The sequence below is a fragment of the Leptodactylus fuscus genome, chromosome 5, assembly GCF_031893055.1.
Source record: "Leptodactylus fuscus isolate aLepFus1 chromosome 5, aLepFus1.hap2, whole genome shotgun sequence".
Classification (NCBI taxonomy): domain Eukaryota; kingdom Metazoa; phylum Chordata; class Amphibia; order Anura; family Leptodactylidae; genus Leptodactylus; species Leptodactylus fuscus.
Genome location: NC_134269.1, coordinates 68,380,362 through 68,406,577, shown reverse-complemented (window position 1 = coordinate 68,406,577; position 26,216 = coordinate 68,380,362). Strand labels below are relative to the sequence as shown.

The window sequence follows — 26,216 nt, the reverse complement described above, 5'->3', positions numbered from 1 at the left end:
CTTACACTAATCTAAACACCTTCCCCTGCCTGCCTTCTAAATAACAATTTATCAAAAATGCATATTTATTCATCATGTGACCACCCCAGGAACATTTGCTGGTTATCTGGTGACAATCTGTTTGCCTGTTATTGGAAACAGAACGTCATTGCTACTCAATTGAGAAATTACTCAGTACATTGCAATAGCACTAATGGATCTTTAAAAAAAAAAATTGCCCAGAAAACCCATTTTCCCCTTGACACCTATTGCGAGGGGAAAACAGTGTATTTCACAGGGTTAACAGTTATACCTTACATACATAGCAATGAATTAGTAGACATATTTATTATAGTTTTGTGGTATTTTTTCACTGTTAAAGCACACAACAGAAAAAGCACAAAACAAGTCAACTAATTCAAGCTTTAGTGAGACATAAGGTAGGGCTATGTTCACACTGCTATTCATCCTTTTATGTTGGGACTTCCTTGAAATTAACATCACTATTCTTGCTGTCAAAATTTAGGAAAACTTGATGGAACCCCAACAGAGTGAATCTGTGAACATGACACCAGTGTGAACACAACCTAAACATTTTTATTAATGAATAACCAAAAAGAGTTTATAGGCATCTCCATATATCATGACATTTTCTTGATGAGAGAACAGCATTTCTGTCACACAATTATTTCCCTCAGATAAAAGAGGAGTAAGGCTGAATGTATAGTCAGTGGTAAGAAAACCGCCTTGTGAATCTCCCAATGTCATTTGCATTAATACCTGTGTGACAATTACCAAATTTTATTTTTACAGTAGCTGTTTAATAAAATGTCTTTTATGGTCATTATGATCTTGTTGTAATGGAATCAGTTCTCCATGCACTGACAGCCTGGTGGGCTTGTGCTAATAAACAGCAGCCAGTCTGAATAAGCAGAGCTGCACTGTAATAAATGGATGGGAGATTAAAAGCCCGAGTCTCAGATGAGATGGGAGATTCACTTTAGAAAACCTGAAATTCTATTGAGACAATGTAGCCAACAAGCAGTCACTCATCAAAGTGTTACAGGTATGCCGTAATGAAGAAGAGCTTTGTTACATAAAACAAACAAAAAACAAAAAAAACAAAAACACACACCCACCACTGGAGGTCCTTCCAAGTTGGCAATACACTCTGTGTCTCCGCACGTATTAATACAAGTTTTCCTTGAAACCACACAGGAGTTTTGCATTTTTAATCATATTAGTCATTTTCATTGTTGCAGTAAGAGCAGGACGTGCATTAACATGAGTAAGAACAGCATGTGGAATAGCACTGTGAAGGTTCATTCACATGAACACTGTGAAAAACGGATGCAACTGTCCATTTTTTTTTTTTTTTTTTTATAGTTCTCGTTTCTCACGGATTCTTTGAACACTTGAGTCTTTTCAGAGATCCATGAAACCTTACAAAAGCAAAACATGTCCTATTATTCAACTATAACAGTGTCCTTCAGAGACCGAAATAGTTGAAATAATTGCATATGTTTAGGGTGGGCCCCACAGAGTCAATGGCCGCCAACCCCCTGCCCTCACGCTTGCTACGCCATTGTGTCCACAATAAGGAAACTGCAGCTGGGTTTCCCTGACCACAGAAAGTACCTGCATTCACAGTTCCATGCATTGACAAAAGGCTGTCATCACTAAGATACTTTGGAGAAAATCTTTATTTAAATTTGCAAAAATGTTTAACCTTTGATCGTCCACAAATCTAAATATGATTAGGTTTCTGAGAGGCTTTACATGCTTCTAAGTGGAGGTGTAGTAGATGGGGAGTGTTTCCTAAGAAATCAATCATAGAACTGTAATGTATGGTGTTGTAGATAACAGACTTCTTTTTGGTATTCATCCTAATTTACTTTAGTACGTTGCTAAACATATTTTCTCTTACAACTGTATACATTGTAGTTGCATTCTTCAGGTAACGAATGTATACTGGTTCAGTAGACGTCACTTTGCATGCTTATATTAACTCATTGGACTTCTAAGCATCACCAATTGGTTATGCAATACAAGGAATTAAGAGGAATGTTAAAGATCAATAAAATTTCTATAAAAATTAGTTGTGCGTGGCACAGTATACACCATATACTATTTAGTTGAAGGGATGGCATTTTCCTGATGCAGTTATAGGGACTGTGCAAATCACACCGTCACTCATAGTCCTTACCAAAGTCTATGGGGGAACAACAGCCCAAAGCCGTGATGTTACCATTTACTAGAATGATAGGTTGAAAGAACATAAGGTACAAAAACATTACAAAAGGACGCACTTACGTATCTTAAGGATATGACTAGTTTCATTAGGGCTAGAACAATGCAAAGCAAAGTTATATTATAGAGTAAACTATAAAACCTACAGTGACAGAATGCTAAAGAAAGAAGTGATAAAAAGGAAAGATGAAAAAGGGAAGGAAAAAAGTAGTAAAGATACATATAAAAGTGAGAAGAACAGTAATAAAGTAGTAAGTTTGGCTATGCACATAGTGGTCAGCTGAACAATCGTTCTGCTGATCGCTATTTCTTCTGTTCCCCAAATTTAGGCTGTAAAAGGAGAGCTGGGAGATCCTCATATGTATTTGATGGTTGACTGCCCCTGTGTAAATCAGCAGGTTTGCCAACAATTACCGTATCTAATGTGATTTAGAGTCTGTTTTTTTGGTGTTTTTTTTTATTAATTCTCAAGGGTCTATTCACATTATAATCAGCGTATGCACTGGGAAAATTGTGACAGAACATAAAAAAATGTATCCATCACCACTCAGCACCAACAAACACAGAAAGTGTGTTCTTTTAACATATTTTGGGCTAGTACGCTTATTTGTCTTTACAGTGCCATACATCAGAGGCTTCCATCAGAAGCACATATATGTTGGAGTATGTCCAGTAAAAAAATTACAAAAAACTAAAAGTCAATATGAGTGTAGAAACCATAACTGCCTAATAAATGTAGCCGAAAAGGTTCTAATGTATGATCACTATAATGTATGAGAAGAGGAGAAGGAAAGGAAAGAAGCAACACAGAAAATGGCTTAAATAGGTACAAAAGGTAAGTTAGTAACTCTCATATTGATAATGAATAATGACACATTCTATTTTACACACATAGGTATATTTACCAAAACCCCTAAGTCTGTATTTGTTCAAAAATGTGCGACTTCTCATGTATACCTCAATGGCCTTATCCTCTCAGGGACTGGAAAAGTTATAATAATTTATGCCAGGAACTGCTGTAAACTATAGCTCAAATATTTGCCAACGCCTGGCTGCAGACTTCCATTTCTAGCACATGAAGGGCCACTGAGACACCTAATTCATAGAGAGGGATGTGTTTCTTAAAGGGAGTTTGTCACCAGGAAATTTGTTATAGAAACAAAATATGGACAGCACTATCATACCTTTAATAGGTGCCCTATTTTCTTGAAAAAGCAGTTTTTATAGAAATGAAAATGAGACATGACCTCCAAGGGGTCTGAAGAGTATTCAGGTCTGAAATTCTGAGGTTCTGGCACGCCCCATTGCACTTAACCCTCATATATATATATATATATATATATATATATATATATATATATATATATATATATATATATATATATATATATATATATATATATATATATATATATATATATATATATATATATAACACTCACACACACTTATTTCAAGGTAATGGCGGATCTGTTAAACTATCTAAAGTTATGATGGTGCTAAGCATAATATACCCTACAATGCACTATGATGGGTTTGATGTAGAGTTTTTGGTGACAAGCTCCCTTTTATATATTAAGTGCATCTTAATAAACTGGACAAAACTTTTAAGGGTGATTGAGTTGCTGCTACCATGACAAACCCCTAGAAAGTATACAAGTAAACATTTACATCACTGCTACCATTAAGGGACTATGATAAGAAACATATTAGAAAGTGTCATTATTTTCATATCTAAATTTTAAATTAAAATGTTAGCGCCATTTATTAAAAGTAAAATTTCCCTTTGAAAAACAACAACATAAAGGTGACAAAAAGAACATACCTTGCCCTCCAGGGTACATACACCTAAACGCCCGGCCGAGCTCTTCAGCTTGCACTCGCCCAGCTGGAGTTAGTTCACCACCCCATTTTAAAACTAGTAACAGAGATGGGGAATCCTTGCGGGCATCTGTGTAGACAAATTAGAAAAACTGTAGAGTCGTTTCAGCCATACCGCAAAAGCAACAAATAATTTCTTTATAATATCCTATCAATTATTATAATGGTCCAGTTTTTACCATAATGACACCCTATGTAGCACTGCAAAGGGGAAGTACTAAATAGGCCCTTTTAGTCTGTGGAGAAGCTTACAATCTGCTTCCAACCACAAGTGAAGAGACACTATATTAAGAAAAATAAACTTGCATGTTTTAACCTGCATGTTTTTTGGAAGTTCATATTGGCTGAATCCACTCATATCTTTATGAGATTGCCAAGGTGAACACAGGAACCAATAATGGGAAAATGGGGAACAAAAGATTAACTAAAATCACATTAAACTGTAACAAACTTTCAAGCAACTTTACATTTTTTGGCAGTATGTGTGTCATTAATACATTTTGTAATATACAGAATATAAGAAATTTTGTCACCTTTAGCTTGAGTGGGTGGTCACTTCAAACCATAATATCTGTGGCATTACAATACCTAGCAAAGTGTTGAAAGTTTTGGTGTCACGTGAAAGAGTGGATTTTGATCTTTCATATGACAACAAGATCAGCTCTGCCTGTAAAAAAATTCCAGATGAAACCATTGTCAGGATTAGGGGACAATGCAAATATTCCAATCCCAACTGTGTTTTTAACTGGTAAATCCTCTGGTAATTTACAGATAGAACTTCAAACTCTTTCATAGGAGACAGAAAAAATAAAATCCTCTACTAGGTTTTTATAATGGCCAAGTCTATCTGTTTGAAAAGACTCCCCCAGTCTCAGTTTCCTCACACTGTACAGGAGCCCGTACACTCGTACACCTAGTGAAAGCAAGGGACAGCTCTCAATACAGAAATTGGGGAAAGAATTAAAAAAAAATCCAGGATTTCACAAAATCTGTTAAGAAACTATATTACAGAATGTATTAATGACTCAAAAGATTGACTGAAAATCTAAAGTTCTTCAAAAGTCTAGGTTTAAATCATACAAGATACTTAACACCTTCACTGCCTTACCTTCATCCTCACTGGATGGCTTTGGATGCCCATGGGGCAAATATGTCAGCTGAACCTTCCTATTAATGCCAGAGAAATGTCCATACCTGGAAAACAAAAATGATATAAAGGTCATCCTACAAAATAGATATATCTGACAAACATTCAGTATAAATTCTCCATGTCTATAACAAAGTACTGCTATGAAGTGTATTTTAATGCTGTGACCTGGAATTGAAAAAGAGCAGTTTATTCTATTCATTTGTCCCAAACAGTGTTCTCAAATGCAGAAACAGGACACCAGAATCCAATATACTATATCTGCAGCTATTACACAGGAAATGAGTGCAAATCCCTTCTGGTGGCTATTTACACATTCAGGGGCCTACTGACAATTGCCTGAGTAGCGGTTCTGTTTCCTAGATGCTGCCTCTAGCCTGCTATATGCTTCTTTTACAAGCCTAAGTTAACCCAGCTTTCCCAGTTTGACTCTGCCTCCTTTCTGAGCCTTTGGATTTTTCTCTTTTATGCCTTCGGTTTGACCTCTGGCTTGGACTCCTAAATCTGCTTCCATTATGCTATCTGGATTTGTCGTCTCTGAATGGTCTCCCAGAGATTCCTAGTGAATGAATGAAGGATCTCTATGACTCCACATCTCACCTAGGGTGGTAAAGATATTACCATTGAGATCCCTACCTATAATGGAACCTGTTAAATTCCTGTGCTCTGGCTGTACACATCCAATTTCCCTGTCCTGTCCAGATAATATGGTTTATTGCAGAGGAGGAGAAACATAAAAATGAATGTCTTGTCTGCTGACCGATGACAGTAGGATGGAATGCTTTTTTACGACACTGTGAGGTCCCTCCTGGGGTTCCCTTTTGGGAGGCTCCCTAGGAAACAGGGGCTCTGGGTATTTACCCAGTTTTATCTCCATAACGCCAAAGCTCAAAGTTTAAGTATAAGATTCTTATTAGGGAAAGGAGGACAAGTCAAACCACTGAAAGCATCAATAACTAAGGTAAAGAAAATAGGGCAAGTTTTCAAGGGGGCAGTCCCATGAATACAAATACTGTCATATGACCTATCAGGGAATAAGGACAGAAAATAGTGTTCTCAAGGGGCAACACTGTGTCTCAGTGGTTAGCACTGCAGCCTTGCAGTGCTGGAGTCCTGGGTTGAAATCCTGCCAGGAACAACATCTACAAGGAGTTTGTATGTTCTCCCTGTGTTTGCGTGGATTTCCTGAAATACACCAAAGACATACTGATATGTCTATATATGCTCTATATGGGGCTGATATATGCTCTATATGGGGCTCACAATCTACATATATAAAAACATTATATATAATAAGATAATATATATATATATATATATATATATATATATATATATATATATATATATATATATATATATATATATATATATATAGTGTTCACTACCTCCAATCTCTCTACTATGAGCCAGAAAGGAGAGCTACTCTGCAGGATCGTCTCCTGTTCTTGGAGACTTCAGATGACCTTAGAAAATCAGCTGATCGTCCCAGGCTATAATCTAAAAGGGGCAGTCTCTGAAGAGACAAACACTCTAAAGAAAACTTTATTTTTGTTTTGTTCTGGCAACAAACCTGATGCACAATGTATGGAAGTGTGCCAAATTCACTAAACTATTGCATGAACGTATGTGAATTTGGCACAGAGCATGCCCTTTAGCAAAATCCTTCTAAAAAGTACTGTATGTACACAAGTCACATCGAAAGCAGCCAAAGTTGTTGCCATCAGATTCTTACACATGCGTATTGTATGATTACATCATTTTCATTACTTCAAGCCCCGCTGGCGACAATGACTGAAGATATCTGTAATGTGCTGCAGGTTATAATGACACTACATAAATAATAGAAATAAAAAAATATGCAATTTCAACCAGACCTGTCAATTTTAGCAGGACTGCTAGACACTCTAATGTATATGGAGTTTTCCCATATCTACTGGCAGATGATGTCAGGGATAACGGCGCACCTAAACACTGTAATCTATGACAAATTTATGACAAATTACGCAACACTGTCTATGCACACAATACAGAATATAAGAGTGTTTAAAAATAAAGGTTCACCAGATGGAATTTGTTGTCGATTTTGTTGCAAAATCCACCTGAAAATCGTCGCCAGATTCCATCCTGATTCTACCTCCTATTGTTTTCAATGACAGGCAAAAATCGAAGCTGGATACTGAAAGTGAGCATCCTGTTGATCATGGGAAGGGGGAGATTGGAAAAGGAATCTGAGGCAGAAGTAAAATGAAAATACCTGAGCCATTCACTTTAAAACCATTTCATTATTGGATTTGCTACCATAAATGTCTCCTGAACCCCTGTTACACCTGGAGCCAAGGCAGAACTGGAGAAGTGGCCATGCACACGAGGCTCTACATTCACTTTTATGTAGGTTTTTAAGAGTCAGACAAGTGCGGCCATGCAAACACTGTTTTTGTCACTGGGGCCATGGCATCAATCTGCTACTTGGTTCAGGAGAATCCCTAGTCTGGAGATGGGTGGGGGTCTCATTTATTAGATATTTATGGCATACCAGACTGGGGAATGATTTGATGCACGTTTGGTAGGTTTTATTTGGGAAGACTGCTGCTACCAATCGGCTAGAGGTGGAAGGGGGTAGACTGCACCTGCTGTTAGCAAATGAGAAAGAGGGGGAGCAATGATGACACCCGTGATGCTGTACTGTGATGTTTGGCTGTTCTGCATGCTATCATTTGGCACTGCTGGGGAGGTATTTTGCATGTAATGTAATATTTCGAGTTGCTGGAGGTATTATGTGCTCTGCACTGTGGCTTTTACTTGGAGCTCGGTGGTAGTATTTCTATGGTAGTAAGGCCTAGGCATCACAACAGACTGACTGGTGAGGCCAGAGCCAAAAAAGTTTGAGAAGGCCCATAAGAGATTAGTGTCTGATAGTGTCTGGGACCAGGGCCGTTTTAACACATTAGTGGGCCCAATGCAAAGGTTTCATAAATGGGCATACCCATCACCACCCCTTAGAAATACCTGACCTACACAAAATTATAAATGTCCTGTCAGTGGCATTATACCATGTGGGAGCCACTTAGTGGTCCCATAAAATATAATGCCCTACAATGGACCACCACACTATCAAATGCCCCTGCAGAGGTTTCAGACATTAACAGCCCCCCCTTCCCCCAGTGGCCCCTTATACATTAAACCTGTTCCACCACGTTGGCCCCTATGACATCATATTACAATGTCCTCCTCCACTTTGTCTCCACAGTATAATGTCCCCCTCTCAGGCTGCCCCCTCCCCCTTCCAAGTATAATACCCATTGCCCAGTTACCCCCACCGCAATCAAATAAAAGATTTAAAAAAAAAAAAAAAACTAATACTCCTAATACTCACCATTCTCTGCTCCAGTTTTCTTCGTTTTTTGCTATGAAATTACTGCAAATTTCAATTCATTGTTATAAAAAATTCTTCCTATAAATTCTCTAATCTATCCTTCTGTTTACTTCAGATTTATAGGCGGTCACATATCATAACCCTAATAAAGCAGTATTGCTTAAAAAAAAAAAAAAAAAAAATAGATCACGTCTAGAAATTCATTATTCACACAAGTCACTGGGCAGGACCAGCTGGAAGAACTCCAAGAGAGTGTTTTTGTTTGGCATTGACACATCCCTAACGTCAGATCGAGTTTGTTGCTGCAGCTGGTTCATCAAGTTTTTTTGACCTTTTCTATCAGTTCCATTCTCCTTGAGAAGGATTATGAGCCAGCAGGGAAGAACTTTACTTGAAATTTCTGGTACCCGTCCTGTTGCCCCAAGGATGTAGCTTGCACATCAAGATCCTTCAAGCTGCAGCTGAAATGGCTAAAAGGGGAATATCCTACATGATTCTTAGAGAGAACAGAAAAACTGAAAAATGGTCAGGTTATTATTGATAAAGCCAGCTGAGGTAATAAAGGAGTTGGTCATAAAGTCCTTAAAAATTACTCAGTGACTGAATGTGGCTGCATGTCCTCTTAGCACAAGTGCTGCTATTTCTGCAAGTATGTTCAAGTATCAACTTTGGCTACAGTTGTAAACGGTGAATTACTAATACATGGTCAGTACATTTTTTGTTGGAAATCCTCTTTGAAAGACTAAGTAGGGAATATCTACTAATGCTAAATTACCGGAGTTGATGCTTATCTTGATATGGCTTTGTACCACATTTATTACAGGAAATCTATCGCCAGATCCCAATATACCAACCCAGCCATGCAGATAGATAGGTTAGAGTCACCTGAATCAGGTATATTCCCCTTGTGAATCGCTGCCTCCATCGCTCAACTTATTGCTGTTTCTGTTAATATGTAAAAGAGCTCTTTGGAGAAATTACTTTGTTGCCGCTAACCTCTTAGGATCTGCCGCTAATTTCTTTGGACCTGTTTAAACCAACAAAGGCAAGGCCCTTGTTTTCCAAACAGTTGATCTGCATATTGACAAGAGCGTTGATTTCTCTGAAATGGAGGCACAGATTCAAAAGGGGATAGTGCCATGTGATTCAGGTGACCCTAACCTATCTATTGGCGGGGCTGGGTTTATACACTGGGTTTAGGTGACAGACTCCCTTTACATGATTAAGATACTTTCTCTGCCTAGCTCAAAAAAGGGCATGGTTTAGTGAGAAAAGGGTCATGTAGCAGACATAATGTGTGCCAAGAGTAAGACAACCAACAGACGCAGGAAAGTTAGAAGTGACTAAAAATGCACCAAATATATCATTTAGCATGAGCAACTGCAATACATTTGGTGCATTTAGACTGCCAGTTAATCTTGCACCATCTACAACTTAATAAACCAGATCGGTGTCAAATTTTTATAATTTATGCTGCTTGTGCAAAATGTATCATGTGCTTGTGTCTAATATCTGACAACAGTGAAATCACAATATCATAGAAGTGTATTTGTGCAAAATTTGTTAGGCAATTGCACCTTTGAAGTTAGTTGGAAATATAGCTGGGAAAAAAGGGTATTAACCAAAAAGATGTAACTATTACATTTCCCCCAGAAGGTCTAGCCAGGTTTCCCCCACCCACACATTTTTTTCTAGTACACTATACATAAACAGATTAGATCTAGTATGTAAATTCTTAAAGTTGTGATGTTTACAGAGGAAGGAAAATCTGTTAGCAGTGCAAATATAACAATAGACAGTCCAGAGAGGTCTTTGGCACTCTGTATTAGGTCAGCCCATATCTGTGAGTGGAGTATAGATGTTTCACTTACATTTCCAGCACAGTTTTCAGCTGTTCCAGTTTGGATTTCCTCTCTTCGATCTCACAATCATTATGGGTTCCAAGCTCTGCTAGCAGCAATCTTGCTATGTCAAGCACTTCCTGATTGAAATAACATAAGGTTTCAGAGAATTCATTATAATAATATTTTATGTAAAATATTCTTGCTATGGATCCAACTTCCGGTTGTAATGTTCCCTTTATACATATCATTAACAAAGATTTATTGCCAGGTGACAATGAGAATACAGTGGATGATGATTTAATGCCTTGTTCTAAATTATGGTACCAAAGGGATTACGTACCGTCTCTCTAGTGGCTATTGGCACAGTTAATATGCAGCACCTTTAGGTTTGATCAGCATTAGAAAAATAACTGGTAGAAGCCACTTCTAATCTAAAGCAGCATAAAGACTTATGTCCACAATGACGATGTGACCCACCAATTGATCTCATGCATCAGTTTACTGGCAGCATTGGTTATGTACTGTACATACATGCTGAGAACTTCACCAACCACTGAATTGATTCAGTAGTCATGTGTCTATATGGTACATCATTGCTCCAACACTGCAAAAACAGACCATATGAACATCTGCACTGCAGTGATTGGAAATGATAAAAGGCCATTTTTTGGACATAAGCAGATGCCACTAATTTATTTTACAGAGGTTTTCCAGGCTATATAAATTATGACCTATCATTTGGATAAATCATCAATTAAAAATCGCCAGGGTCCAACACTGTGCTTATTGGAGTTCATCCCATTTACTTCAATGATACTGAGCTGAGATTAGGTCATGTGACCATGGCCTGTGAAGTAGAAGAGGTGCTTCAAATCAGCTGACCCACAGGTACCAGACCCCTTGATTCTTTAGTTGATGACCTATGCTAAGGATAGGTCATCAATTAAGACGTCCCTGAAAACCCCTCTACGCAGGAAAATCTCTTGCGTGCAGCATTTAGGATCATAAACTTAGTATACTCTGACAATACCACTATGTGCAATTCCACACTTTTCTTTTAGATTCCTTTCCAAAAGTCATAACTTTTTATATTTCTGTTTACAGTTGTGTGAGAGTTTCATTTTTGTGGGACAAAAACTCAGAATGGGGTGAAGTTAGAGAAAAACTGCACTTGCTTGACTCTCCTATGAGCTTTTTTTATGGCATTCAATGCAGATAAAGTGACATGTCACCTTTATTCTTTGGGTCAGTACTATTATGGCAATAAAAAAAAAATTATAGTTTTTTTTTCTTCCTTTATAAACCATACCAAACAAACAAAAAAAAATCACCATATTCTGACCATTAATTTTTTTACAATTCTGTGGACAGTAATAAATAAGGAATTTTTTTTGCAGAGCTAGACGGGGAATGTTTATTGCTTTGGTCACATTATATCCAAATTATTATGGCAGGCGAAACAGCGAAAAGAAAGGTGAATTGGCTTTGATTTTTTTTTCCCAGCTACAGCATCTACCATATGGGAAAAATATTTTTATAGGTTTGTAGAATGTTTTTGGACACAGCGATTGGAACTCTGATTTACGTTCCCTTGCCTGCTAATACCTGACGCTGCCCACCTGACAGTACAGAGTTGGAGTAACATATGAGGCACCAAAATTAACACTAGAGAAAATGTATATCACCGCCCTTGTTTTTCCTGTGGTCCCATTGTGTAGAAAAAGTATCTTCGATATGCTAGCACTGGTGCACGAAAAACTATGAACCCGGCCGGTACAGGTGCTATTAGACAGTCCCAGAAAAAGTAGTGATTCAGCATCCAGTCTAGTACCGACTTAAAAAATTACTTTTATTACACCATTTAAAATTTCAAAATAACAAGAAACCAGTGAAAAAATATAATAGAAAAAAGACACAGCACTTACATGAAGACGTTTCTTGGATTACATAGGACAATGGTTACACGAAAAAAAGCTTTTTTCTATTATATTTTTTCACTGGTTTCTTGTTATTTTGAAATTTTAAATGGTCTAATAAAAGTAATTTTTTAAGTCGGTACTAGACTGGATGCTGAATCACTACTTTTTCTGGGACCAAAACTAACAGCTTGGTAATGGTGTGGGCTAGAGAGAAAAAGCCAACTGTGCTGGAATGAGTGGAGTGGCATCTATTAACAGATGCTACGACCTGCAGTGGATAAAGGCGAAAGGTCCATTAGGCTGACAGAGCTTCTTTATAACTGAAATACTATTATAAGTATTACGTCTGATGAGCATAGCAACAGCAGAATATATACACTATTTGTGGGTTTTATTTTGCTCTTTTCTGCTAACTTTGGTAACTAGCATACCTGTAGTTGCTCTGGCTTCTTCAGTTTTAGTTTTCCTGTTTTGTAGCCATCATAATGTTCAAATAACTCAAAGAACCTGAAGGCAAATAAAGATACCAGCAGCATGAAATAAAAACATTCCAGAAAGAAAGGCTTACAGTATATTGCTAATGAGCGTTTCCCTGCACATAACATGCCACTTCTTGGCTGCCCACGCAATTTCTTCAACAATCTTCAAATACTAAAGCCTTGAATTATATCCTGTACAGATATATAAAAAAGCCATAATTTACAAGTAGGAGCAGCAATTATGTCATTACCTAGCATGACGAACTTCCATCTTCATCTTTTGCTTTGGCGTCCGATCCCCATGCCGTATTATTGCAATTACACATCGCAATTCCATCCTAAATTATTGCATAAAGTAGAGATTAGCTTCATACATTGTTAACCAAATTAAATAGCATATATATGCGAGTGGGTACATGACTGCCCAAAAAGTAAAATTGCAGTCATCAGGGGCCATTAATGACTCATATACAGCAAGGTAGATTCAACAAATCAACTCCTTTTCCAAAATCTCTGAAAGATCTGGTTTGCATTTGTGTTTGAGCTGAGCGCATGGATTTTTGCTACACAATCAGACAAAACTTTATTACTATTTTAAAAACTCTAATATTCTCCTGATCTTGAAAAGCATAAATACAATGTTAATTTTTTGTTTGCTTCCAATCTAACTTGCTTTTAATAGAAAACAAGCTTGAAAAATTCTCCCTAGTAACTGTGTAACTGAGCTGCTGCCATGGAAAAATCCATACCCATTTGGCAGTACACATAATTGCCAAAGGCAGTCACTTTAAAGAGGACCTGCAGTTTTATACACCGCTAGAAAGCCGAAGGTGCGCTGAATTCAGCACACTGTCGGCTTTCCCGTTATGTGCCCCTGGTATCAGTGCCAATACCGTAGCTCTTCACTGTTAGAAGGGCGTTTCTGACAGTCTGTGAGGAACATTCCTCCTGACAGTCCATAGCACTGTACTGTCAGAGGGGGCGTTCCTTATCGCCTAGCGATGACGCTAAGCAGTGAGGTAAGGAACGCCCCCTCGGACAGTACAGGGCTATGGACAGTACGGTCATTCCTCACAGACATCAGAAACTCCCTTCTGACACTGAAGAGCTACAGTAATGGCACTAATAGCTCTTCACCGGGGACACATAACGGACAAGCCAACAGTGCGCTGTTGGCTTTCTAGCAGTATATAAAACGGCAGGTGCCCGAGGACATGAAAGGTTCTCTTTAAAGGTTGTATCTCATGATTTATCCAACCGAAAAATTATTCTGGTTTCAGGAAAAAAAAAAAATAATAAAAAAAAAATATCGGAGATTCTCTGTAGTATTAGCTGAGATATCAGTAGTTAAAACCAATTGAGTATTTGAGCGTTAGATGCAACAGTTCATACACCATATAAAATCACATTCCTGACTCTCTAACTAATGATACCTCCGTTTTTCTTACAGCTAAGGTTTCCGCAGTCATGGCAACATATTAAATCTTTCATGTGATAAACATTTTTTTAGGTGGTATAAAAGATACAGCTATTTCAAGTGACCATCCCCCTTTGGCAAATGCTACAAGCTCTACATACTGTACATAGTGCATCAAGCAAAGGTGTACAGAACAGACTCTCCCTGGCAAAGCTTAGAGCATTGCTAATGGGAACTTTACAGCCTGTTTTCTATGAAAAGGAAATAAGATAGATGAACGAAGTATACTTCAAATTGTTCACCAGACACATCCTGATACTATAGCAACAAAAAAAGGTCAAATAACATCTTCACCTCTATGCAGCATGGTGTCCTGTGTCATTCAACTGTATCTGGATACTAGGAAACAATCATTGTTTACCCCCCATCTCAAATTTGAAGGTGGAAAAACATGAAATAGGATATTTAAAGCGATTGTGTCACTAGAAAATGGCCTATTTGTTATCTATATTTTAAAGCATAACTATACGGTCAGACAATTTTTGATTTTCTAGCAGCTTTTGTGTCATTAACAAATTTTGTAATATTTCACAAATTGTCTCCTTTTTGAGAAATCATGCATTTCTTCATTCTTTCCATTGCTTCTATTTCTATTTACAAACTCAACACAAATATTCCACATTCTAAATATTCTTCAGACCCTATAGTATATACAGGTAGGCCTAGGGGAGGCATAAAAAAATAAATAAATACTCCCCTTCTTTTACCTCTTTTAGGTATCCTCAAGGTTTCCAGTGCTTTCCTGGTGACGACATGTGCCCCTGGTAACCACTAAGGCCTGTGATTGGGCCACTAGTGGTCATATGGGCACAACAGGCTCCATGAGGCATGATGTCACCGAGGAGGCAAAAAGAATGCCGGACAACACCCAAAGAATAATTTCACTTTTACATAACTTTGGCTTTGTTGGCCCTACGCTAGGTTCACACTAGGGTTCAGCTTTCCACTCTTTAGAACCTAATCTGCTTAAAAAGACTATAATGGGGAGAGAAAAGACTTACTTGAAAGGACTCTCTATTTTTCAAGCGGATTTGGGGACGAAAACCCCAAATGGAGCTCAAACACTGGTGTGAATCGAGCCTTAGAGAACTAGAAATTGGATAGATCCTAGGAGCCCTGGCAGAACTGAACTTTTTCAACCAGAAACATACTGGGAAGTAAGCCACCCAAACTAAACGATCCTGAGTGATTCACTTATCTCTAGTAATGTGTATCATCAACTTTACAAATGTAAAAACACATTAGACTTTTTTTTTTCTACCATTTTGAGAAGATGCACAGAAACCACAGGGAACCAAAGATGTGGATTCTGTTACTCACATTGTGCCAGATGTAGTTGGTACAATAGGTATATCCTCTGCCTCCGTTGGGATTGACCAGGGAATGTGGAATTGTGGAGCAAGTTCCCTCATTATTATATTCCTAAAATAAAACATAAGAACCAAAGTTTAAGTGCCTTGTAAGAGTGTTCTGCTCAGTGTAAATACTGAAGGATACTCTGCAAAAGCCAGTAGTGATTTTTATTTTACTGCAATTGCAGTTACAACAAAATACATCAATTTTCATAGATGATATTCCACTCAATATCGGCAGAAGACTAGAAACCTACCCTAGTATTTTGGCACAGTCATCATAGTATTTCATAGAGTTCTTCACAAAGCTGAAACCGTTGACATCACAGACAAAAGAGTGTCCATTGGCTCTCAGCAAGTCAAAGCCACAGACAGTTTGCTGAAAATAGAAATATATTCAAACACTGATACAGACAATTGTTCTGTAAATCAAACCTAGAAGAATAATCAATCAGTAGGTACTGACGTGCAAATATAATCTGACAAATGATGTAGAATCCCATGCCCTACTGCTCTTTATAGGCAAGTATAACAATTCAACAGGGGCGTCGAGCTTTCAGAAGCTGAATTAAATCCTATGGATGCCTTTAGCATAAACACCAACATGATGTAAAATATAGCCAAATTCTGACTCTGAGCAATCGTGACAAATTGTGATGTAGATCTCTACGAGGGCTCCAACGTATAAATGATCCCATTTTAAGTACACTTTTCCCATTTCAATTGCATCCTTTGCTTCCCCTATAGTTATGCTTTTGCAACCAATAAAAATATAACTGGAAATAATTGTAGTCACCTTAAAGGCCAAGCAGACTTTACGGGCAACCAGCTTTTCCATGGCAGTTAACATTACTGGATAGCGTATTTCCTTCCCCTCACTGTCACGCTCCACTTTCCCATCCAAAGCTGGAGACTTGCGGGCCTCAGCATGGGCATAATCTGGACCAACTGTATATACCTAAATGACATGTAGAGATCACTAATGTTACATTTTTCCTCACTGTAAGAATAATATAAAGCAAGCTATGGATTACTTTGTACCTTAACATCAGTACCATCAGTTGGCATGAATTCTTCATAGATATAAGATCCAGTCTTCCTAACACTGCTCTCTGGAGAATAAACACTGCTGCGACTGCCAATCTGTAATAACCCATACAGATTATTACAGGTTCAGCATTTTAATAATAAAAAAAAATTGCAAACATTTATGAAGTATATCACAGGTATCGCTATATACATTCCATGTAATATATAAACACTAGAATATTAGTACGTTCTATGAAAAGGATCGCACAGCAAGTAAGGTGCGCTACATTTTTCATTTATTTTTACATTTAACATGACACCTTTTCCAAGTGTCTTACATTAACTGCCTGCTATTGAAACAACTTGCATAGCCTTGCATAAACACATTTTCTTAACTCACTGACTCATCAACAGCAGATCAGACACAAGTGAATGTGGCTTTATAATTCATTGACAAAAGTAGATTCTGTTTAATCCATGGTTGTCACTGAGCTTACAGAACTCAGCTTCTAATGATGCGGCCTCGCATGCAGAGTGCGACATACCATAATTGTTTAGCGTAATAACAAAGAGTTGAAAGTGCAAGTAAATGCAGATGTAGAAGAGACCGCTAAATTTGCTGTGGAGTGACCTCGGTAATAACCTGTTTAAGAAATAGACCATTAACCATTTCTGGACCGCCCACAGACTATATACGTCTGGGAAGTGGTTGCCTAGTTCTGACAGGACGTATCGGTACGTCCAGTCAGAACACAGCAGCTGCACGGAGATCATGCAGCTGCTGAAGCTGGGAGCCGGCTGTAACTTCAGCCGGAGCTCCCAGAGAGAAGACAGGGAATGTTTATTCCCTGCCATCTCGATCACTGTGTATACCGCGCTCAATGAGCGCTGTATACACGGCTATGGGCGCCGCCATCTGACCCGGCGGTCACGTGATCCTACAGGACCCAGATCAGCTCTGTATACTGTGTATACAGTGTGCAAGAGGCTGTAAATGTAGCAGCCCCAGTTGCAGGGGAAATCAGCCTCCAATACAGAAAAAAAGTGATCAGATATCCCCAAAGGTCTCTTATCACCTTATGGGGACACAATCTGAAAAAAAAAAAAAAATATATATATATATATATATATATATATAAAATATATATATATATATATATATATATATATATATATATAAAATATATATATATATATATATATATATATATATATATATATATATATATATATATATATTAAAAAAAAGTTTGAAAAAAAATGTAAATAAAATTAAAAAAAAATAATACGCTAATAAAATGCTGTTATTAAAGGTTATAGCCCCACCCCCGACAACCCCATACAAAATAAAAATTACCGTAACGGAGAGGAAAAACTATTTTATAAAGTTTTTCAGTGACACTTTGTATTATTAAATAAAAAAAATTATAATAAATTGAAAATCAGACAATTTCCCTCCTATTTTGTTTATATTTTCCCGGATATAAAAAAAATTACAACACATTCGTAAATAAAAACAACATAAAAATAAAGCCCTATGTGTCCCCGAAAAAAGATGTAAAAATTAGTTGACTGAGACATACGGGAAAAATGTTACAGCCCTCAAAACCACACATACAAAATAAACCTAAAATATGTCTTGGCCCCGTATTGAAGTGGTTAAGTAGGACACTAGTCTGTAAACGTCTACATCTAGATCCATACCTTTCGGAAGAGCCTCTGGCTGCCTCCTCCTGCTGATGTAGGGTAATAGATATACACATTGTGATCTTCAGCACTAACTGGCTTCTCTACAAAGGGTTTAGGGAAGATCTCTCCATTCACTTCTACCTGGTCTTCACCTTCCACTAGATTACACTCTGTGAATAAAGCCTCAAATTAACATTTTTTTCTTCAAGTACACAAAGAAGGAGAATCGTTAAAGGGATCCTATCATTGGATACTCTTTTTTTTCTGACTAACACGTAGGAATAGCCTTAAGAAATACTATTTTTCTCCTACCTTTAGATGTCTTCTCCGCACCACCGTTTGGTAGAAAACCTGGTTTTCGTCTGTTTGCAAATGAGTTCTCTCGCAGCACTGGAGGCGGGCCCCAGCGCTCAAACAGCACTGAGAGCGTCCCCAATGCAGCGAGAGAAATCTCCAGCGCAGCCTCCATCTTCTTCTGGAACGCCCTCTCCCTGAGTCTTCTTCCGTCCTGGGTGTCAATCTTCTAGACATGTGCAGTCAGTTCTGCCATCGGGCCGAGCCCACTGCACATGCCCAGGCCACAAGAAAGCTGGTGTAAGCAGCCATTTTCTTGTGGCCCGGGCATGCGCAGTCTGCTCTGCCCGAGGCCCGATGGCAGAGCCGACTGCGCATGTCTAGAAGATTCACACCCAGGATGGAAGAAAACACAGGGAGAGGGCGTTCCAGAAGAAGATGGAGGCGACGCTGGAGATTTCTCTCGCAGCATTGGGAACGCCTCCAGTGCTGAGAGAGAACTCATTTTCATACCGAAGAAAACTGGGATTTCTACCGAATGGGGGTGCAGAGAAAACATCTAAAGGTAGGAGAAGAATAGAATTTCTTAAGGCTATTCCTACGTGTTAGTCAGGAAAAAAAAAGGCTATCCAATGATAGAATCCCTTTAATACCAGGTGCACAGTTCAAGCGATGCACAACTCTTGTAGTGCAAACGGTATACGCACATATAGGATACCTATTCCTGTCGATGACTACAGTACACTGCTTCAAACCAGGGAAAGCTTGGTGTGCCATAAGGAGCGTGCACTATACCCACTATTTCTGACACTTTAAAAGTGCCTAAAAAAGGTGCAGGGCTTCATAAACATCATTTTTCAGTAGACACCACAAATTGGCACAAATACAATACAAAATCTGCCCCAAAATATAAGCTAAAATTACCTTAAATTAAAATACATAAAATGCAGACCAAAATCCAAATCAGCAAGACCAAAGCGAATAGATATATCTCCTCCTTTCTACATTGGTAGATCGGCAGGGTGGTGGAAGGGTTAAACATACTAACTGTGTTATTAGGCAGATATACTGCCCTACTTCTGAGCTCCCTGAGGTCACAGTTTTATTCAATGAACTGGAACCCTGCCTTTCAATATATTCCTATGGATCTCAGAAAGAGGCTCTTATAGAAATGCATTAAGAGACAGAGTTTAATGAATAGGACAGTGACCTCCAAAACTTCAAGAAGTAGGTCATATGGTACAGCACAGGGTTAACTACTTCTTTATGTTAAATTTAAGGTACAGTTGTCAGCTGCTATACATTTGATGAACTTACCATCGGGTTTGTCGGGATCTCTATTAAGTACAGCGTAACGAGGAAGATCTATTCCCTCTTGCTGCAAAATGCGATATACTTCCCTTCTACAGAAAAAGAAAAAACATACATTTGTATGGAACAATAAGACACTGCTTAACTTCAGAAATCTGTGTGCACAACTCTTAAGGGATAGAAAACAACTTCTTAAAGTAGCCATATACATCAGATAAACATAGGCTGTACCTGCTGATTTCAATATAACCAGTCAACCCTTGCCCCTTAAACAAGATAAGACGTTAACAGAAGTGTTTGGCAGGTTTGTTTGCCACTCTCTATATTTAGAGTATCTGAATGTCCAACCAAGCTGAGTATGCCTGTGTGTGGACTTAAGTGAGGAGGTCAGTGGTCAAGGATCATACTGATGCTCTTTAAAAATAGATGCTCAAAACATTGTGGTCATAACCTACCTGTCCTGGATGAAATACTGCATATCCAAGTCATTGATCAAGAATGGATTGCGGAGTTTTGAGTAAGCAACAGCTTTATCCAGTGGAAATCCTAAGGGGCACAAGAACAATGCTAGTTATAATAGGGCATCAAAGCACAATTCACAATAAGGCATTACCCAGTAGTTGAATGTTGTCTCATTAAGATCCATCTGCTCTCTATTGTGAGTTAGTTTAGTCACCACATGGAAAGAAGTATCCAAGGATGAAAGTCCAGGAGCTTGTGCCCTAGTAAGGTCACACTAAATTGCCTCCTTGAACTAGCTGTTCTCCTGGAGCTTTTGTGACTGATGGAGATTGAAGGAAAGTGATTACTAGCTTATATCTGTGTGAATTTGCCTCTAAGGGTGAGTTCAAACGGAGCAACGTGCCACGTGATGTGGCACGTATACGCCACGTGAGCTTTTGCGGGCCGTTCACGCTCCCATTGATTTCAATGGGAGCGTGGATCGTATATGTGGCCAGCGCCGCGTATACAATCCACGCTCCCATTGAAATCAATGGGAGTGTGAACGGCCCGCAAAAGCTCACGCGGCGTATACGTGCCACATCACGCGGCACGTTGCTCCGTGTGAACTCACCCTAAGTTTAACAACAGAGTTGCTGTTACATTCCCATTCTATGGGACTAACAAAGTTAGCCACATGCTGCATTTGCTTATACTGTCCCACAGATGTTAAATAAAATGGGAATGAGCATGAGCAACCATCACTACACTCAAATGGGGGATATAAAGTACGGGGCTGCCACCAAACTAGCCGTCATCCCTATTCATTGGATATGTGATAATTACTTAACATCAAAAGTGTTAAATGTTTATAACTTTGTCAAAGGGGTCCAGACTTTTTTTTAGGTTCATTCCTGCATATGTTGAATGAAAACAAATACTGCAGATAGTAATGCACACTGCATGCAGTTCCCCAACCATCTCCTTTCTCCTAAAAATGTATGAAAAAAGTGACACCTGGGTGGTTTCATATAGGAGGGTGTCCCTGGCACAGTCCAATTCAGGCTTGCATGGTCAGACTGTGTAGAAGCACACTCCTTTTTGGGCTAGCTCACACGGGGCTAGGGACCGCGTATTTTGGCCCTGAATTTGACGCGGGAAGCCGTTCAGGAGTAGGCCCAAATGAATGGTCCTAGTCCGGAGGGTGCTGTTGTGAGGCGGACGCCGCAGCTGAATCAGCCGCAGAATCCACCTGAAGAAAGGGCAGCTCTCTTTTTTCCGTGAGCCGGAACAAACCGCTCACAGAATAGAGGACGCTAGCGGTCTACATAGACCTCTAATGTGAGGGGGCGGATTTTAAGGTGGATTTGGCATCAAAATCCGCCCCCTCTTGCCCTTTGTGAACGAGCCCTGATAAGGTGAAATGGCAACACCCAGTTGCCAATTAATTCACAAACAGTGAGCACTAACAGAGAAACAGTACTACACCATTTATAAGAAAAGATGCTCCAGAAGTGTAATTTTATTGGGAATACAAATATTCACTAAAATAGAAATGTAAGGAGAAGTGACAAGTTCTCTTTTAGATAATTTCACATACAAGCTTGTTAGGTATCAATAATCAGGCCAATATATCCTTACTTGAAAATGACTGACCCCATTTCCCTTGATTACATCAAGATCTATTTGTTGCTGTTTTGATCATCCTATGTGGTTTCCAAGATGAGGCTTTGTCAGGTCGACCGATCCCAATAAAATCATGAATAGTTTGCATGAATACAAACAGAATACCAGCTCTTAAACATAGTAGAACTCCAGAGTTCACCGGCAGATACTAGATACCCCTTATTAGATGTACAACCGTCCAATCTAACTGATTAGCAGACAGGATGTATTTAATAATTAAATAAGATTTTGCTTTGAAGCCACATTAAATAGAGCAGCCCAAGCTGTCAAGAGCGGTGACACCAGAGCATGTAGCACCGTGCGGGGGAGACGTTACCTTTAGAGTGGAAAGAGATGAGGCAGTCACAGATGGGCCACTTCTCCACAGGTTCATTTAGGATAATGTCTTCTGACATGATAACCACAGTGATGTAGTCAAACTTGCACAGGCGCTCTAAAATTTGCGTCATGGGCTTGGACTTGGACTTTTTGGTCATGGCACAAATCCCCACCACAATCTGACGCTCTGGAGGCTGAATTTATTAAACAGATAGATTAACATATAGACAGCAACACTGTACACAACTATGGTAGTAGAGAGAACAGCAATAATATGCATTTCTATTCCTTGCATGGAAAAGATCATAAAATGTTTCAACGGATAATTTGATATAGAACCTATTAATACATAAGGATCTGGTGACATCATTAAACTCTGCCCCATTTCTCAGTTATTCACAAGTTCCTCAAAATAGTACAACTGATATTTCCACATACAAGTGCTTGTCATAAATGGGTAATAATAAGCCTAAGTTAGAATGTAAGAAGTGGCCGTAGACACAAGGAAACAGTCCAAAGATTTATTTTTATTTCTACATTTTTGAAATATATATGATCAGATTATGCACAAAAATAAATCATATTGATCACTGAATATAGATCAATCAGGTTTTGTTACAAAGGTATGCAAAAAAGATTACAAGAAGTCCGTCTTTCCATTACAGATCCTGTAAGTACAATACACCGTCCATGTCGTCATTGTGAACTTACTGTGTTGCTCTACACATAAACGTCTATGTAATTCTCCATACTAGTTGTATGACATGTAGATATTACCTGTCGTAACAAATGTTCTTTATCTCGAAAGAGGTGCCTATAATCCAGTGTAGAATAAAGGGTGCATGACATCTTTGATCCAATATATATGGTATCTTATATCTCCCCAGTGTCCTGGGAACTCCCTTAGTTATATCCCTGAGTTATCCTACACAGTTACTAGCTCTCCCGATAGACAGATTACTAACACTTCAATCCTTGCCTTTTTTTTCCCCATTTCGAAACTGTAACCTAGGGGCCAGAGTCCAAAACTCCTGCTTAGTCTATCTGTTATGTAACATGCCAGGGAAACATATCTAACCTAGAAAATAAGTTACAGTACTTTTAATTTAGATCAATAATACACAAGTGCATTACACATGTAAGTAAGGCAATAAGAAAGGATTTGCTAAAGTCAACCTGCTAAATTGGATTTCCATGGGTCAACAATGACATCTTTCCTCATACCTCACAAATCAAACAAAGGAGAATTTATGATTATTGTTATTTATTTCAGAGTACCATAGCACTGTACATATGAAAGTAATTTACATATATATTAAGCAAAGAACACATAGAATAAACAAGGACTACTTAACCAAGTTACTTAGTAACAGACTGGTATAGAAAAAGAGAGGATCCTGCCCGCAAGGGTTTACAAACAAGCAAGAATGTTTTCAAAAACAGAAGTGTTAATAGTTTATTTTTGTTAATTAACAAAATTAAGTGAAATGAACAAAAGAGAAATCTACATCACAACAATATTTGGTGTGACCGCCCTTTGCTTTTGAAACAGCATCAGTTCTTCTGCAATCACTTGTACGCAAATTTGAAGGAACTCAGCAGGAAAGTTGTTCCAAACATCTTGGAGAATTAAGCGCAGATCCTTCTGTGGATGTAGACTTGCTCAAAATCTTCCGTCTCTTCATGTAATCCTAAACAGATTTGATGTTGAAATCAGGGCACTATGGGAACTATATTTTCACTTTCAGTTCTAGATCTTTTATTATTAGTTCTTAAAAGGGTTCTCCAGGAATAACCGGAAACCCAAGAGCAGCTAAAGTGGATATAAAACAAAAAAAGCGTGTTACAGTGACCTATTCCAGCACTTCATTGTACAATCCCCATTCTTGCTGGGCCAGAAGTGGAGAAGGTCACATGACCACTGATAATTAGCCTCAGCAATTGCTAATAAGGAAATGGTGATGAATCTGAGTGACGTCATTGGTTTCACTGGCTTCTATCAGTTCTAACCTGACGACATAGCTGGACATTCATGATTTCAAAGGAAAATAAACATGTGTCATCTTTCTTCTGATTCACTAAGTTTCTGTGGACTACTACTGCGCCTATGGTCCTTAACGTTGCCTATTTCTTGGTGCTTCTTCAAATTTGGACATAATAAAAGATAGCTTGCACCCTCAGGGAGTCATCTGACTCTTCCACATCAAGTCTATCTCGGATTATATGAAGAGACAGAAGAATTTGAGGAATCCAACATCTACAGATGGTCTGTGCTTAGTTTTCCATGATATATGGAATAACCTCCCAGCAGAGTAACCTCCTTCAAAAACTTTGTACAAGATTACCTAGAACAAATGATGTGGGTCTGAAACATTGATGTGATTTACAATTATCTTTTGTTCATTCACTTTGCATCTTGTTAAAAAGAATCTATTATTGCTTCTATTTTTGAGAGCATTCTTACTTTGCAGGATTTTTCCCACACTTGCCCAAAATGTTTGCACAGTATAATACTTTATAGGTAGGGACTGAATATCCATTGGCTTTAATGCAAACAGGGTTCTGCAAGCAATGGTTAATGGCAGCATTATTTTTTATAGGGAAATACCAGGAAATAACTTCAAAAACATTCAGCAACTGGCCATCACTGGTGGATGGATGGGTGGCTGCAACTGGAGTTTGTGGAAGCATCTTTATTAGAGATGAGCGAACAATATTCGAAACAGCCGTTTCGACTAGTACGCTCCCATAGAAATTAATGGACATGGCCAGCCACTTCCATTCATTTCTATCGGAGCGTGCTATTCGAAGCGGCTGTTTCGAATAGTGTTTGCTCATCTTTAATCCTTATATATCATGCTACTATAATGTATAATAATAAAAGTTTTGCAACTTAGCTCTTAGGGTGGGTTCACACCTGCACCCCGGTCTCCGCTTTTAGGTTTCCGTCTTCTGCCCGAGAAATCGGACAGGAGACGGAAACCAGAAGTCACTTTTCAAACCCAAAGTGTCCGCCAGTGAGCGTGATTTCCACAGTGAAACTGTTCTTTGTTTTTTGGGTTTTTTTAACCGGCCACAAAGTCAGACATGCAGTACTTTGTGTCGGGTTAAAAAAAAAAACCGGTTTAGCCACGGAGACCACAAAACGCTCACAGGTGGACACTGTCTGCCGGGTTTACGTCTCCTGTCGGCAGAAGACGGAAACCTAAAAGCGGAGACCGGGGAGCAGATGTGAACCCGCCCTTAGTCAACAACAGTGCCTAAGAATTTTCTTTACAAATACCTGCAAGTAACATAAAATAGTTAGGCTGAATTCACCCCTGCGTTGGAAGAGTCCGCCGGTGATTTTACTTAAAATTAGCGGATAGAAATGTAATACAAGAAGGACTTTTCTCTGTTAGTTTCAGTTTAAAACCAGTGGACCCCATTATATTTTGTGAAGTCCGCAGGTTTCTGCTGGTAACCGCTTTTTAACTGGACAGGGTCTATGTCTTTCAGGTTCCCATGCGGACCTGAAAGACGGAGAGCCGAATGCTAGTGTGAACCTAGCGTTACATGTAAAAGAATACATTGGCATGTGGTAGAAATAAAAGTTAGATATTTCAGCTTTTTTTTTTCTTCAGGAAATGCACCTTGCACTTGCAAACAAGAAAATAATATTTTCAAGTCTTGCCTTTAAGCACAGTTGGGTAAATTTCAGATATTACATCACACTTTTAACAAATGCATACATCACCTTGCAAC

General features: G+C 38.6%; 1 protein-coding gene across 9 annotated transcripts in view; it reads right to left on the bottom strand.

Moving 5' to 3' along the window:
- Positions 1-26,216, bottom strand: part of PPIP5K1 (diphosphoinositol pentakisphosphate kinase 1) — a 118,192-nt gene that overhangs the window by 77,845 nt on the left and 14,131 nt on the right. For all 9 annotated transcript variants that reach the window (XM_075273367.1, XM_075273365.1, XM_075273368.1 and 6 more), the window contains 13 exons: positions 22,471-22,666; positions 20,483-20,573; positions 20,034-20,119; positions 18,438-18,592; positions 16,746-16,847; positions 16,501-16,662; positions 15,962-16,083; positions 15,673-15,774; positions 13,127-13,213; positions 12,828-12,903; positions 10,505-10,614; positions 5,219-5,304; positions 4,055-4,180 (listed from right to left, as the gene is read on the bottom strand). In XM_075273367.1, the coding sequence (XP_075129468.1) occupies positions 4,055-4,180; positions 5,219-5,304; positions 10,505-10,614; positions 12,828-12,903; positions 13,127-13,213; positions 15,673-15,774; positions 15,962-16,083; positions 16,501-16,662; positions 16,746-16,847; positions 18,438-18,592; positions 20,034-20,119; positions 20,483-20,573; positions 22,471-22,666 (1,501 nt within the window). The remainder of the gene's footprint in view (positions 1-4,054; positions 4,181-5,218; positions 5,305-10,504; positions 10,615-12,827; positions 12,904-13,126; positions 13,214-15,672; positions 15,775-15,961; positions 16,084-16,500; positions 16,663-16,745; positions 16,848-18,437; positions 18,593-20,033; positions 20,120-20,482; positions 20,574-22,470; positions 22,667-26,216) is intronic.